The 17,457-nt window shown below is 38.4% G+C and overlaps 1 protein-coding gene across 1 annotated transcript in view; it reads right to left on the minus strand.

Moving 5' to 3' along the window:
- Positions 1-17,457, minus strand: part of rpa2 (replication protein A2) — a 35,168-nt gene that overhangs the window by 1,639 nt on the left and 16,072 nt on the right. Inside the window, exons 5-8 of the mRNA XM_084385849.1 lie at positions 15,177-15,251; positions 14,934-15,050; positions 12,189-12,311; positions 11,858-11,952 (exon numbers count right to left, since the gene is read on the minus strand). Coding sequence (XP_084241975.1) covers positions 11,858-11,952; positions 12,189-12,311; positions 14,934-15,050; positions 15,177-15,251 — 410 coding nt within the window. The remainder of the gene's footprint in view (positions 1-11,857; positions 11,953-12,188; positions 12,312-14,933; positions 15,051-15,176; positions 15,252-17,457) is intronic.

Raw genomic sequence — 17,457 nt, forward strand, 5'->3', positions numbered from 1 at the left:
GGTTATTTACAGGGACACATTAGACGATGTTTGCAAGGCAAGATATGATGAGAAATTGAGTTATATCGATGGAAAGGATTCTTACACAATGTCGAAAGAGGACTGGTTATGTAATCCTGCGGCGTACCCCGATATTCAGGAAATGGCACCGTTAGTATACACTTTTGACGAATTAAGAGGAAGAAAGTATCTGGAAAGCATACAATTATTTTGTTAGAATGTGCGAAGTTAAATTTAAATAAATGTTAGAAGTTAAATTCACGCATGAATTCTCCTGCATTGAACTTGTTTTAGCGCCCGCCAAAGTCTTATTTGATCGGTGAGTAATGTAGATGAACTGGGCGCATGTTTAACTGAAAGAACGAGCAGAGGGAGAGAGAGCCGGTCGCGCGCGCGCACTCCCTCTCTTCGGAGCCAGGCGAAAGTGTAAACAAGACTTCACCGTCTCCAAACTAAGCGCTGTCTTGCTCTCCCAGTCCCTCGTGGAAAAGTTAGTCTGGAGCCCTGCATTGACGGTTCACATCGCTGTAGACAGGCGGCTGATATCTGCACAGCCCTTATTATACGGTACATTTAGACTCAGTGTCAAGACAACACCATCTGGGTAAAAAAACAACAACAACACAACGCTCCAAAGTTGTCCGAACTAATTTAGTGTAGGAGAGAGATGGAGAGCAGAGGCACGGAACGATGTGCTCCAGGTGTAGCCTCTGCCTCTGGCTCGACCAGCTGATGTGGCCACAGAGAAAGTGATGAAGGTGGACAATCGTCAGAGTGTGCTTCTGCCCAGCCAACACCTCTCAAGGGCTGTGTCAATAGTAGTCGCCTGGGTAACGTTACAGCGATTTGACAGCCGATGAGAGCTAACGTTAGCGCATTTAGCTAGCCCATCTTGGAAATGATTAGATAAAGTGTCACATCTCCAGAGCACAAAACCTCTAAATGTTCACAAGAGCAGCAATGAACATTGACTCCAGCCACACGGAGAATAATCGTATGATTTTCATGTTCAGAATAATGCCGATTCAGGATATTATCATGCTCCGTAACACAAACGCTTGATCCACTTGACACACAAGATGGCGCCGTAAGGAGTTGCGGGAGAAATGTGACATCATCGTAAATCTATCTATACTAAATTTACCCTATACAGTCAATAGCCTACTCATCTGGATTGAAGCAGCAAACATTCAGTGTAAAAGTAAAAAAAATGACATAACATTATTTAATATTTGAATCACAGCATATATAGTGTTTTGACATCGACAACCACAACCAAAAAGTGCATTTTACCTCGAACTTGCGACTAGTTAACTTTCTAAAGAAGGTGCAATCGCTTCTCGGGTCGACATTAACACACTGACAAAATTATATTCAGAATTTAAAATATTGTTATACCACTTTTTAATGTGTGATTGTGAAAAGGTGTTCACGAGATAGAGATACCAACCTTTCGCGAACTTGCTTTCAACGTCGAACGAAGACTGGAGACGCGGTGTGTGCATGGAGGGGAGGGGCTGTGTGTGTGTTCGCGCACATGCGAGAGACGCATGAGAGACGGAGGGAGAGCATAGACAGTATATAAACGAGGGAGAGTAGGGAAAGGAAATGCAGCTGAACAAATACGCTGCGTGTTATAAATAGCGTTAAAAAATGAAAGACCTTTACGAAGACGAAAACGAAGGACATTTACTCTATAATTTTATTTTTAGTTAGTTTTGCCAAACACACATTACAGTTTTAGTTAGTTATCGTTTTTTTGTAATGCCTCGTTTTTATTTTTATTTCAGTTAGCGACTTCGTTTTTTCGTTCGTTTTCGTTAACGATTATAACCTTGATACATACATATACACATATATATATACACACATACACACATTTAGCATTAGGCCTAATAACGGGCGAGTAAAGCTGCAGAAAAGTGGGAGTGTCGAGGGTGGGAAGAGGCGAGACAACCAATAAAACACAGACCTGCAACATCCTCATTATACAGACACATGAATATTAAAATATGACCACAGAGGGGAAAAAACTAAAAATGGATTTGAGGGCACCTTGATGCATTTTACAAATATAACTAGAGATACACCGAAATGAAAATTCTGGGCCGAAACCGAAACTTCTGGATGCACTTGGCCGAAAAACGAAAATAATTATTCATTTCTTATTTTCATTTTGTTTTGTATAAATTGTATTATTATTATTATTATTATTATAATAATAAGACTTTTTAAATTAAATGCAATAATTTAATGAATCAGAATTTTTTAAATGCAAGGCAATAAAATAACCACACTTTTATTTAAAGTAACACAAAAATTAGACAGAAAATAGGCCTATATTAAAATAATATTAAATATCAATATATTATTCTTCATTCAGTTCTATGCAACAATCAGATTTAACAGATTTATTTTTTTGATAAATAAATTATCAGTTTTCCCCAATTATCAAAATAAAGTAGTCATTCAAAGCTATTATCATCACAGCATGTGAGCAGATAACAGTGGATCAGTGAACAAGAGGATAGCATCATTCTACCAGCATTGCCCAGGACGGCTAGACACACCATGTTACAGCACAGTCGGGTCACATATAAACATTGATCAGGGAAACAAACAGAAGCTCAACCGATTGTTACAATTACACAGCAAAAGTTCAGTGACATTTTTATTTGTGCATGGTAGAAAGCACACAGTGAACTCAGAGAAAACACTATGCTTGAGCAAACAGTTTGTGAATAGGCTACTACAAATGATGCCCGTGAAAGAGACTGTGAACGCATTGAATAGGATATGTTTAGTTGGTGAATAGCATAGGCTACTATTACACAGTAGCGATAACGTTAAGCGCACCAGAATGAAATATAATATTCAGAAGTAAACAGCATAGCTGACTTACAGATTCAGTTAACATCCACAAATGAATAAGCGCGTCGATTCAGGGAGCAGTGCAAAGTGCCCGTGCAAAATCAGTTTTTGTGTGTGTTTTTAGTAATTGTTGGTTTGGTGTGTTTGAGTGCTTATTGTTACAATTACACAGCAAAAGTTCAGTGACATTTTTATTTGTGCATGGTAGAAAGCAAATACTGATACTGACATAATGACATACAATAAATGTGGAAAACTGAACTACACGATTCAGGGAGCAGGCGACACAGTGAACTCGATGATTCAGGGAGCAGGCTACACAGTGAACTCGATGATTCAGGGAGCAGGCTACACAGTGAACTCGATGATTCAGGGAGCAGGCTACACAGTGAACTCGATGATTCAGGGAGCAGGCTACACAGTGAACTCCGAAAAAAATGTTACGCTTGAGCAAACAGTTTGTGAATAGGTTACTACAAATGATGGCCGTGAATAAAATATAATATTCAGAAGGAAACATTGTAGCTGACAGAGTGTTTATGTCAGAATGTTTATTTTTAAACCACAACCTTCTTGGGGCTTCTTTTACCGATATATTTACCGATATCTTTTGCATTTCTAATCCAAACAACGTCAAACTTGGCACTGCACTTACTCGTGCCCGTAGCGAGACACCTGTCAAGTTTGAAATCCACCGGACTAACGGTTCAAGAGATATGCGAATAACAGACATACTGACTGACTGACAGACAGACGTTTCTGTAATTTATAGATAGATAGATTATACACAGATAGCAACCATTTATAATCACTCAAGCCGATATCACTTCAGTTCAGCAGCAGCTCAAGCTCACTGACTGTGTGAAAACTCCCCTTACAGAGCTCCAGACTGCGACCACATGGTTTTCTCCTGCTGGTGCGACAACATTTTTGTCATCAGCTTAGACCAATAATAGACAGCGCAATTTGGTACCGAATGACATGACATTTTTTTTGATACTCGATGGTAGAGGCAATTCAGTACTCAGAACAGTACAACTCTGAACAGAACAGCTGACTCAGAACAGGTCAACTCTGGGGCGATCTTTGATCACGTGACATCGTAACTACTCGGCACGGAGATCAAGTGAGAAAGCGATTGAATTCGCTTCAGTATTAATAACATCGCTGTGACATCGACTGAGAAGCATTCAAATTTGGTGCAGAATTCTCTGTTATAAACCAAACAGGAGAAACGTTGTGCCATGAACGAAGAAGTTATAGAAGGCTTTTCAATCCACAAATCACCAACATTCACTATGAATTTAATGTAGCAATGCTAACTGTTACCATGGTGTTGTAGCAGAAATAGTAGAATATTTATTTATTTACATTTTTCATCTCAGGGTTCGTACAACCTTTTGAGAGCAAAATTCAAGCACTTTAAGGGCTTTCAAGTGCTTCACACCTATTCCAGCACTTCAAATCTCTAAATATTATCCCATTTTAATGTTATGATTTGTAAAACTAAAGTTTAAAAATGTAGGAAAACTAACACTTTGTCGCAAAAAACAAAACAAAAAAACAAAAAACAAACATGAAATTACCACTATAACCAGTAGATTACGGCAGAGGAGTACTTATATTAACTTTTAATATCTGATATTTAATAAGAGTAGAATATTTCGTTTTTTCATGGGTATTTGCACATTATTGTTGTTAACAAAAAAGTTATTTTTTTATCTGCATCTCAATTCAAGCTCAGTGCTTTACAGTCAGATTTCCAATAAACAAACATGTAATATTATTAGTAACTGCACTTATTAATGCAAAATAATAGTAATTTTACGATTACGTTAACTTTTACAAAGTTATTAATTCATTTACGAATAAGATTCCCCACAGCACTACCAAACCTGTAGAACTTCTGTAGAAAGTGACACCACTCTCAAATGTTACGCCTGTTTCACACATACCCCGTGTGCGTATGCGGTGCAGGAGCAGCACGCGCTATAGTGCTTTCACATATGCTGCGTTTGCAGTGCGTAAGTGACCCACGGCTGTACCACAAACACATACTCACTATTTTTATTTCAAACCCAGAAGTTATCAGCAACTTTCATAAAAAAAAAAAAAAGAAAAAAAAAAAGAGAAGTTTAGTCAGCATTCCGATTCTCTTTGTACACATATACACTCTTTAATAGACGTATTGTTTAAACACAATTTAAACAACGCATTATTCAATGCATTACTTCTATATAGATTTATATATTAAAGGCAGGGTAGGCAGGTTTTTTCTAAAAAACTTTTCCCCAAATTTGTTTAAACTGTCTTTATATACCAATACATAATTAAAACGTAAGTACTCTGAAAAGGTGAGTATAAAAAATAAAAAAATAAAAATAAAAATCAAGTGTCTGTAGTCCTCTCAGGGCTGCAATAAACACAGCTACTTATTTCCACTCGGAATGAATGAAATGATTGGCTGGGCGACTGTCACTCACCCTCGCTACCATGGGTACCACCCCTGCTGCTACAGGAGCTGCCCTTGATAGTGAGTACTAACAGCCATGTTAGTTGTTTATATTCATAATGATAAAGTTAGGTATTTTATTACATGTGATTTTGACATGATGTCACTACATGCACTGCGCTCCTCTCCACTCAGCGCTGGCAAACGCGTCCTCCAGCTGAGCGGTCGGCATCGCGCGTTCATGTGTTTTGGGGGCGTGGCTTTGGAATGAGCCCAGAAGGAAGGGGGCCCAGTGAATGTAATAAGTAGCTGTGTTTATTGCAGCCCTGAGAGGACTACAGACACTCGATTTTTATACTCTCTTTTTTAGAGTACTTACATTTTAATTACGTATTGGTATATAAAGACAGTTTAAACAAATTTGGGAAAAAGTTTTTTAGAAAAAACCTGCCTACCCTGCCTTTAAGTGGCTCAAGCAAGTGGTAAAATATTTACTTATGTACTTAATAAAAATCGCGAACATTTTAAATCAAAACTTAAAACTGACAAAACCAGCCGACTCTCATGCCTTTTATTTTGCATTTAAATTTTAATACAATAAATCTTGCATGTCACAAATAACTTGTCTTTCCACCTCCACGAATGAGACAAGTGTTGTTCATTATGTCACCTTGTTGAGGTAAATTGTAGTTTTCCTTGATTTACCCCGGTCTTAAAGTAAAAAGATGACTGTGACAAATAGTAGTATTTAATTCAATACATTTATGGTGAGATTAGGCCTACTACATTTGATTTAATTAAATGCATTTACGGTGAGATTACCGTACCACATTTTCATGTCAATCTGTGTTCATTTTTGACCACGAAACATGGCTGTCACTTTAATTCAGCGCGTACAGCACAGCAAAAATAGACTCGGTGCGGAAACGATCGCTGCACTGCTGTAAACGCACCACACCTGGAACACATTGCCGGACCGCATCCGCATGCATGTGAAAGCTCTAACCTGTTAACATGGGTGCCCAAAAAAAATACACACCGCATGCGCACTGCAAACGGAGCATGTGTGAAACGGGAATAAGTCTCGAGCCCTGCCTTATAATCAAACATCTATACTGCACAATGAATGTCTTCTTTACATTGTGTTTGTACTGTGTACTGTTGGCTAACAAAGGGGTTCGAGAGTATCGACTTGGTACCGAGTCTCGATTACTAGTACTTTTGAAAACCCAAGCAGTACGTAAAACCAATACCCAGATGACCTATTGATCTGCCAAAATTATTAAAGGGATACTTCACCGATTAGCATTAAGCTTTGTATCAGTAGAAACCCGGTAGTATTTTCGAGTGACCGTGCTTCCCCCCTCATGTCCCCCTGAGACGAGAGATTTCTGTATTGTGTGTCTGAAAAAAAAACTCAGATGACGCAAAAATGGTCATCCAGCTCATCAGAGGCTTTTTTGTCTAGAGGCGAGAGACTACAGCCAGTAGGAGGAGCTCGTCCCGCATGTGTTCAACCCGCCCATAGGGGGATCTCACCATAAAACGGCATGTTTTCAGTTTCGAGTCGACTAGTTGTATCATTTCTTCCGATACTGCCCTCTGTAACCAGTAGGACAGTGAAGCAAGTGCATTCTGGGAGTTGTTGTCTTTCATCCACATGAGCCAAAAATACTTTTCTCAGTCTAGAAGGCACATTTCTACTGCATAAATGACCCAATTTAAATACACATTCATCTTTCCAGCGGTGAAATATCCCTTTAAGTGTGTCTATGAGGCCTAGGATGAGAATTTATCATATTAGTAAACTGCAGGAAACTGTACTTTATTAACAGTTGATCAAATTCATGTGATTTTTCACACACAGCTCGTTATCTAGGTTAACAGTTCAGTACGAGAAAAAGTCACTTCACAGTTTTATTTCCGTTTTTGCCACTTGCGTTTTTCTGGTACGAATGTACCGTAAGACATGCAAAAGAACATTTGCTTCACTGCTTAAGCACAATGAGATGAGAATTTATTTGAAATCTTACTTTAATAAATGTAATCATGAACATGCAAACAAATCATCAATAGTGGGTTCCCTTTTGTGGTCATTAAAGGTAGTGGTCGACCGATATTGGTTTTTTGATGGCCGATGCCGATATCTTAGAGAGCAGGGTGGCCGATGGCCGATATTTTTATTATATACTTTATATTTATTTTAATCAATATTTTATAAATTTTAAATAAATTAGAAAACAAATATTTAAAATAAACATGCTTATACTTTAGATGGCAACTTCTTGAATCTGCAATCCTATTACAGAATTTTTCACAAATAAAGTGTTTAAAAATATGAATATGTGAATAAAAAGGAAGTAAACACTGTAACATTGCACTCAGTAATCTGGTAATATTGTGCGAACTGGTAATCATATTTTTTCAAATAAAGACAAGGTAATGAGCACAGCACACAGTGAAAACGATGTGAATATGACACAGTGGGCAACTGGATATAGCACAGCATATTTTAAAATGAAGGATTTAATGTTTTTCGATCGCGTCTCCTGTGAAGCTGATCTTCTGTTTGCATTCACTCACTTCGCATGGACCGACCGTCACTTGCAGTCACACGTTTATGCAGGCTACAAATGCACACTTCACAAGATATCACATCTAGATTCCATTAAATCTGCAAGGTTTGTGAAATTAAATGTTTATTAGATATTCTGAGATTTGTTTAAATGATGTAGATGCGCATTTGCTGAATGTTGACAGTAAATGAGAAAGTATTTTAGCCTAATTGTTTGCCTTTTCTGTAACAAATAATATGAAAGCAACACTTTACTTTTTCGCATACCATTTACTTTCTTTGTTTACCAGTTCTGTCTAACAAAGTATTAGATATGACTGACAGAGATCGTAAACTAATGAAGACGGAGAATGTGAGTGAGCGCAGTGTGATCAGGCGCACTGCCGTTCTCTTCTGGCGCTGGTGTTCTCAGCGCCACCCGTCAAAATAAAAGTCCGGAGCGCCGTCAAAATAAAAGTCCCGCTTCCAACACATCGGCCAATCAGAAAAACTTATCGGCCGATGCCGATATTTTAAAAGTGCCAAATATCGGCCGATATATCCACTAATTAAAGGGGTCATGAACTGGATAATTTTATTATTGTATAATGTTTCCTGGGGTGCACTTATAATGTTAGTATGCTTTTTACATTAAAAATTTTCATAATTTAGAAATAAAAGGCATTTTTCCAAGCCTGATTTTAGCCTCTGATTTGAACGCTCTGTTTGAAGGGGCGTGTCTGTGTGAGACTTCAGTGTAAACGCCCACTGCTGTGATTGGCTGCTGTGAAACTTCAGTGTTAACGCCCGCTGCTGTGAAGACTTCAGTGTAAACGCTCACTGCTGTGATTGGCTGACATGCTTGCATATGAAATAGATAGTATTACATGTGGAACTCTCTCGAAAACATTTACTACGTTTTTACTATTACAGCTATCGAGAATAATAAATCGTGAAAAGGGCGAGATTCTTTGATTGCTTTCTGTGTATAATTTAATCACAGTTTAAATAAGGTTATTTTCATCCTACTAAGAGTTGATAGTTTAGTCACTGGCTTGATTTACTAATGCATAAACAGTATTCAACGATTTTGAGAGATAATCTGTCTGAACTTGAATTATACATCAGAAATCACTGATCACAGATTAGGCATTAGAATAAACATGATTAGTTCCATTTTTGTGGCGTTTGCTGGCAGATCCATACAGTAAAAGTCTGTTTGCAAAGTCTGTTTGTAAAGCCTGCGCCGAAATTTACCAAATAATCCACAGTGAAATACACCAAATACAAACAAATATGCAGTGCCAAGACATTCACAATGTTGAAAAAACAAAAACAAAAAACGCTATCCTAGCATTAGGATCGTCTGGAAGGTAACGGTGTCAATCTTTTCTCGTTCTCATGTCACTATTAGTGTTGTCACGATACCAAAATTATTGTTTCGATACCGATACCAAGTCAAGAATTGCGATTTCGATACTTTTTCGCTACTTTTCCTGAAAAGGGAGAAACACTCTCAGATATCATTGCTGTGCTTTATTTTAAAACCGGACAACATTCTAATCATAACACACTAATAAATGAACATATGAACAGCAGATATATTAAACATTCATCATCAAGTTAAAAAAATTATAAATTTAGCAGCATTATCTCAGTTATCATAAGAAACATAAGAGTTACCGGTAATAACTTTTTCTTGATTCTGAACTTTGAATAAAAATATGAACAGCGATTATTATATTAAACAATGTTTAATATTGGTAACATATGATAAGCCTCATTGGTGATATATTTTACATATGGGGAGAGAGTTGTGGAAGGCCTATATGTTTAAACATAAATATATAGCAGCAAAGACAACGTCGGCAGTGTTGACGGCAAAATAGGCTACAGAATATTTCGTTCTGTATTGAGAGGTGCAGTATTTGAAAATCGATGATATTTTTTTAAATTACATTTATATCTGCATTTATGTCAAAACCTAGAGACTTTCAAACATCAAAATGTCATTTATTAATATGTATTCATGTCAAAATGACATAGAAACATCTTTTCCTATTCTATTTTGCCTGGAAATGCTTCCAACACGCTTGCGTGTCGCGTGAAAAATAGGCATCGGTTCTATTCTAGCATGCACGCGTTTTCCGCACGGCTCGGGCTCGCGTGTCACGCAGGCAGTGTGCTAGCTCTAACCTGTTAACAAGGGAGCCGAAATAAAAACGGACACGCCACGCAGCCAGTATGTCGCCGGCCTTACAAATCTGGAACGCGGTCATTCTTAGAAGTATCGATACTAATAAATTTAGGAATCGTGACGTTTTTAATTTCCGAGAATCGCGATACTTTTTGAAGTATCGGTGCACCGTGCAACACTAGTCACTATTCACTAACGCTCCAGTGGGCGGCGCTAAAGACGCGCTGATGTAGACGTAGGTGTTGATATTCTTCTGCAAAGGCGGTCTTTCGTTGCTCTGTGACGTCATAGGTCTCCACTTTTTAGATCCTGTCGTTTTCTGACCTTGGTTTCAATAAAAAGCAGTTTTTGGAATAACAAGGAAGTTCTGAGTTTTGAAACTTACAGGGTACTTTTATAGTATAACGAACTCTTAACGGTCAAACTGTCGTAACTCTTGTTTCCGTCTAAGAGGTCCTAAATCAAAATAACATCCACACAGCCGGGGTCCGTGCTGGAGAGGAATAATAACGAATGATTAATAATACATTTTCCTAATATGAATGTAAATATGTAAAAATTATTGCACAGCATAATCTACTGTTATCTTGAGATAAAGATATTTGAAATGGTACAATCTAGAAGGAGCTAGATACATCATCAGCCATCAAAATAACCAGTTTCGTAGAAACATTCAAAACTCAGCTGTGCCAGAATGTTTTTAGATGATGTGGCTTGATGATCTGTGCTTTAGTGCTTTTTGTGGCCAGTTCTTTTAATAACCCGAAGACGCCTTCCGGGTGCGCACATACTTGCTTATTTGAGATCATGCCTATCAATGTGCTGTTCCTCAAGTGATTATAAAATGCGATTCCCATTTTAATAACATTCCCAATAATAACATTCATTTATTAAGTCTCATGATTAATTAACAGTGGACGTGATCAACCTCTAATAAAGTATTGAACACTTGCTAATATATCTAGTTCCCATATTCTCAATATTACAAAACTGCACAAAAAAAAAAAAGGGCTAAATTGTCATGTAATCCTGGGTATTTCAATGCCTGAAGTTTATAATCTAAAAAGGGCTCATTTGCATATTCATAGAACCACGTATACTAAATGAGGCAAGGGTGTCGAGTTACATTCAAGCTATTTTAAAGCATCACAAAAAAAAAAAAGAGGAACTTTTTGTTTGTTTTTTGTCATTTTGATTATCAAAGACGAGTTTTAAGGGATAAAATGATTGACTACAGGGGTCTTTAACTGAATAAATCTTATTTGTATGAACATCTAGAAAAGTTTTTCCTTGCACCACATTATGACAATGATTACAATGATGACATTTAAACATCTCTTTGGTTTATCCGCTAAACAATTGCTTCCACGAGACTGTGATTTATAACGGAGAACTAATGTGTCCGCTTAAGTTGTGCTGCTCTTATCAGTGGAAAATCTGGAAATGTATCTCCCAACAAATCATCACTCTGTAAAATACTAAGATAACTTTGTTAAAGACAAATCCTGAAATACCATTTATATCCCAGAACAGACAAGGAAACAAAAAATTGAGTTTCAAGTCTTATGAAAATGGGAGCTCAAATTAAGCTTCCTATGACAGGCAAAAGAGGAAGCCCTTCAGAGAAATGTAAGGACGTGCTATTCTCACAGCTCATTCGGGTAACCAGAAGAGAAACGGAAACTAAGAAAGAGGAAGAGAAAGGTAAAATCTTTTCTTTTGGGTCGAGGTCCACTACAAAAGCTCTTTCTTTATAGAGACACATCTCAGGAGAAGTTTGTACCTGATAACACTGACGCTCATGCTGTTCAGCTTCTGCTTGAGGTCTTGCATGCTGATGCCTTGAGGCTCATGACAACTCTTGATCAGACCCAAAACCTGCACAAAGACCACAACTCAACATCAGCAAAACACAACTCTAAACTTATGATGACACAGTCAAAAAGGGCACAGAGAAATAAAAAAGAATATCAGAGTGGAATAAAAAGACTGATATGTAATGCATGACCTCTAGATAACTATTTAAAATATATGTTATTGTTTCAAATACGTCATCATCACATACAAATACATTACGTAATGTAACTCTTGCACAATGAGGCACTTTGACTCACCTGGTTCTGGTTGGCACTCAAACCATTGACTAGCATGCTAGCACCAGAATAGCTCCCTGCAGACCCTGTGCTAGCCATGCTAGTATGAGACACGGCAATCGTGTTCATCCCTCCGCCCCCTCCCTATGAAGAAAGAGCATCTATTATTAAACACAATCTAAACAAAACCATTAATGACATAGTGAGAGACATATTGGCCAGGTTGATCACGGTTTCCAGTCATAAAGAGAGAATTGACTGTATAAAATGTCAGAATTTGAATGAAGAAGTCAAAAGTATGACTGGACAATTATTCAAATCTAGTGTCTGAGAACATTATAGCACAAAAAGACTAGTCAGCATGTTGTGCTTGTCAGTTTGGTCTACTACACACTCAAGCAAGCGTGCGGTCTCGTGCTGTTTTTAACGTCTGCCGTCTCGAACTTCATCTCCAGAGCTGCTCTGGGAGTCACTTCAGCAGCATTTCACCATTTCATTTGAGAAAACTATCATTAGATAGACAGAAACTCAAAGGCCTTCACTAAAGCACACCAAAATAAAAGTTTGGTTTAAGAAATTGTGACAGACATATATTCAATTCAACTTTATTTCCAGACTCAAGATCCATTAGAGAAAAAACAAACATCAACCTACACACAATTACATACAATTAGGGATGGGACGATGACCGGTTTCACTATAAACCACGATAAAATGTACTGACGGTTAGTATTATGTGAAACTTACACTTCAAAGTGAAAGTTTCACTTAAAATTTTTGAGTGACACTTAATCGATGATGGTCACCCTGTCTACAGAACATGCACAAAAAAAAGTCGCTACAATAGGGGGGGAAACACGGATGTCAATAGCAAAGAAAGTAAAACGAGGAACATATTACTAACGTTACTTCACGGTAAGGAGAGAGAGAGACATAGTGTGTGCACTTCTGTTGCATGCGCTTGATTTCTTAATCACTCATCAGTACACGTAAATTATAAAAAAAAATTAGAAAAAGTACAAGTGCAATGAAATTGACGAGTGCCAAAAATAAAAGTATTGGACTTTCCTATTTAATAATTAAGACTTTTAATACTGTTTCAGATATTTAAGACTTTTTATGGGCTTAAATTCTTAAAAGTAAATTAAGACATTAAGGACCTGCAGGAACCCTACCATCATCAACAACAACATTTATTTAAACACAATATGAATTGATCCAAAGTGCTGTACAGTGTACAAAGCAGGTCTACACAAAAAAAACAAAAACAATTTATTTTTTTTACTGGTTTCCAAAAGCTAAAGAATAAAAATACGATTTAAGAGTAGATTTAAACATGTCAAATGAAAGAGCAGACCTCACATGATAGGGGAGACCATGACAAAGCTTGGGCCGGGCCACAGAAAAGGTGGGTATCACCCTTTGATTAGCGACACCGTTTCAGAGTTAAGAGCAAGTGATTAGAAGATGTAAGTGCCCTAGCAGGACAGTATGGCACAATAAGATCACTAATATACCTTGGTGCACGGCCAGTCAACGCTTATATACAAACATAAGGATTTTAAAATTAACCCTGAATTTAATGGGAAGCCAGTGAAAGGATGCTAAAATAGGGGAGATTTGGTCCCTCTTTTTAAACCCAGTCAAAAGTCTTGAGGCCGCTGTGGCGTAGGGCTGTCACTTTTGTGAAAAAATCCTGTTCGATTTTTGAGACATAAATGTTCATTTAATCGATTGTAAAATCGATTTTCCATGTGTAAAGACGTTTCCATTTTAAACGCCAAATATAGGCAAATCCATGGACAACTAACAGGCATTAGGACGAACGTAAAGAGGGCGCTTGAGACGCGCACAAGTCAGCAAATATTCCTGATGATTTATTGGCGTGAAGTTTTGTGCACAATGACAAACAGGAGAGCAACATTCTCGAAAAACAATAAGCAGAGTGGACTGCCATAACATCAATGAAAAACATCACTGCCGGCTTCAGCATGGTTGTGTTTACGATTAGAAATGTCAAACAAACTTCACCTACGTAGGAGATTGTAGACCGTAGCCCGAATCTGTATCTGTATGCATGAGACTGTCTGAATCCCGGCAGAATTTACAGTTTTGTAGTAAAAAGAGACACATTATGCAGAAGTATAATATGCTGTTATGTGTCTTTGTTAGAGCCTGCAGTTGCTGTGTGACGCGTGTTCGCTGCGGGCATATCGTGACGAGCTGGACGCGCTCAGAGAAAAGGCCGTTAAAATTGGTAAACAGTTGGTTGGTCCGATCGATTGTGCAATCGATTTTCGAATGTGAAGTGACAGCCCTACTGTGGCGTGATTGATAATGAGCGACACCTGCGCGACGCGACCAGGAGCGAAAGCATAAAAGGAGGAGCGACGACAGTGAAGATCGAGAGAGGACCAGGCCAGGACTATTTTATTTGATGTTTTGTTTTATTATGTGTGGCGGCAGTCGACCGTGAGAGGCTTAACGTTTGTTGGTAAAGGGTGAGAGACCTTGCGAGCCACATGATTTTTGCCAAAGAGCCAGGTGTGACTCGCGAGCCATAGGTTCCCAACCACTGGTGTACACGAAATAAAATGACAGGGTGGGGGGCGAGCCATCACGATGGACGATATCGATTCAGTATCGGTATCAAGGCATTTTTGTCTGGTATCGTATCGAAGTGAAGTCATAATTTTGGTATCGTGACAACACTAGTAGGGGCAGTGTGTGCAAGTGAAAAGCAGAAGTGTAGTGTGTTAGTCTCACCATGTTCTGTGGTTTGCCCAGCAGCATGTGAGCATTCACAACCTCCAGCATATGTGAAGTGACTTCATTCATGTCCTCCAGCACTCGCACGCTGAACGCAACCAGAGATCTGTTATTCTGTAACGACAACCAAAAGTTTCAGTTTGACACTTTGGTGAAGGTGAAAACACAAAAAAGCAACAACTCTGTCCAAAACTTTCATATGTAAAAGCACTATTATGCACATTTACATTCAGTTCTGACCTGAAAAGAGCGGAGGTTGCCGGAGACTTTGACGTAAGTGCTTGGAGGAATGACGGAGTTATCCACACCCATGTCCTGGAGAGATTTAGGAATAAATAAATGTAGGTAGTTAACTTTTTGATCAGTGAATTTACATGACTTTTCCACGCATTTGTGGCTACTAAAAAATGACTTTTAAGGCGAGACACGGCAGGCAAAAACATCGTTTTTTAATTACTGGTCAATTTTGATATTTTTGGATATTTTTGGATATTTGTCTTCAATAACATGTCTTCTTTCAGACTTGTGGTGAAAAAAAAGTCCGTAATACACATTTAGGTCTTTATTTTTATTTTACTACACTTTGTCTTGTTTGCGTCTGTAGATTTCTCATAAATTTAACAAAAGTTGGCGTTCTTAATCAACATGCTGCTCCGCGATCGCTGTCTGCTCCCTGTCATCACATGCAGTACATCTGGGTAAGATTTGTATGCACTTCATTTAGCGGAGAATATCTCAACTATTATAGACTAATATGACCCCATTGAACAACGTGGGATGTGTGCCAAAATCTCTACCCGGGACGAAAGTCCTGAAAATGACCACAACCTGTGACACTATTATCACTGAATGGGACTTTTTCTTCCCTTTATAGATATCCTCATATGTTTCTACTAGTTTAGTCTTCATATTAAAGGTTGTCTCAGTGATTTCAGGCCCAAAAATAAATGATCACATTCATCTAATCTTTCCTAACGATCCGCTAGCTGCCCGCCCCATAAGCATGCCGTCAAAAAACCGCGTCTCTCTAGGCAGCCTAGGCTCCGAGATCTGCACACAAAAACAATCTGGTTTTGAGTGGTACACCAACCACTCAAAACCAAAATAAATAGTGTTCCAACCAATCACCGACAGGGGTGGGTGTTGTGAGGTTTTGCACTCGTGCACGGCTGCCTATGATGGCTGCACGCGAAAACCTCATAACACCCACCCCTGTCTGTGATTGGTTGGAACACTATTTATTTTGGTTTTGAGTGGTAGTGAAAGCAACTTTTTGTGTGCAGATCTCGGAGCCTAGGCTGCCTAGAGAGACGCGTTTTTTTGACGGCATGCTTATGGGGCGGGCAGCTAGCGGATCGTTAGGAAAGATTAGATGATATGCGTAATAATCAAGAAACTTTGCTGCCGTACCATGGGTATAGCAGGCATAATGATATGACAGCGCCTGATAATAGTCCCCAGCTTTGTAACTTCCAATGTGACCGGGACTAAGTTTGTCTAACCTATTAGACCTATTTTCAGGCGCTGCGTCATATCATTACGCCTGCTGGACTCATGGTACGGCAGCAAAGTTTCTTGATTATTACGCAGGAATGAGAGTATAGTTCCTAGCCATATCAGCCTAGAAAATCGCAACTTTTCATTTTCCGTCGGTCTTAGTACACGATGTAACTACAGAAGAGTCAAGTTTTAAATAGGAAAAATATTGAAATTCTTTGGTCATTTTTTTGAGAGAGATGCTAATGGTCCTGTCCGATTCAATGATCTATGCTAACTATGCTAAAAGTGGTACCGCCAGACCCGGAGTTCGGCTGAATGGATTCGAAAACGGTAAAACTCAACTGTTTAACTCTGGGGGAGGTGTAAAATGAGCCTATTTCCAAAAAAAGTGGAGTATCCCTTTAAGTGTGGATGTCGTGTGTGTGTGTGGGGGGGTGTCCTGTTTTGTGCTGTATTGAATGGAGAATTATAAATACAATTGTACACAAACAAAGGACTTTTTTAAAAGAAAGAAAACAAGCATTTGATTAATATACAGACATTTCATATCCAACCTTGCTATTATCATTGTAACGTTAACTTAAAGTGAGAAATACAAAACAACAGAATAAAACAATAAATATGCGTACATATAAACCCTTGAAGCTACAGATTTTCTGAGGTGATCACAATGACCGTGATTATAAGGTCATAGAAGAGTGTAAGCATTCTGATTTGATATAAAGAAAATGGCTAAAAAACAGTCAACCTATTAAGCAACATACAGGAATTGCCAGTTACAGTTCACAGTTGAGGAGCTACTCCAGCATGAGATCACCAACTCTGCATTCTTCTTGGTTGACAAAGACGGTTACTTGAGGAAGAGTGCCAAATCACAACTTGGGACTAAGCTCCTGAAGTTGTGTCCACAAAGAGATAAAAAATGTGCGATACAACCAGCAAAATATCAACCAAATTTGCAGCACTGAACACTCTCCGCAAACCAGACAACTCTTCTCTGATTCTCAATTTCAACTGTCCA

Source organism: Rutilus rutilus, assembly GCF_951802725.1.
Source record: "Rutilus rutilus genome assembly, chromosome: 17".
Classification (NCBI taxonomy): Eukaryota; Metazoa; Chordata; class Actinopteri; order Cypriniformes; family Leuciscidae; genus Rutilus; species Rutilus rutilus.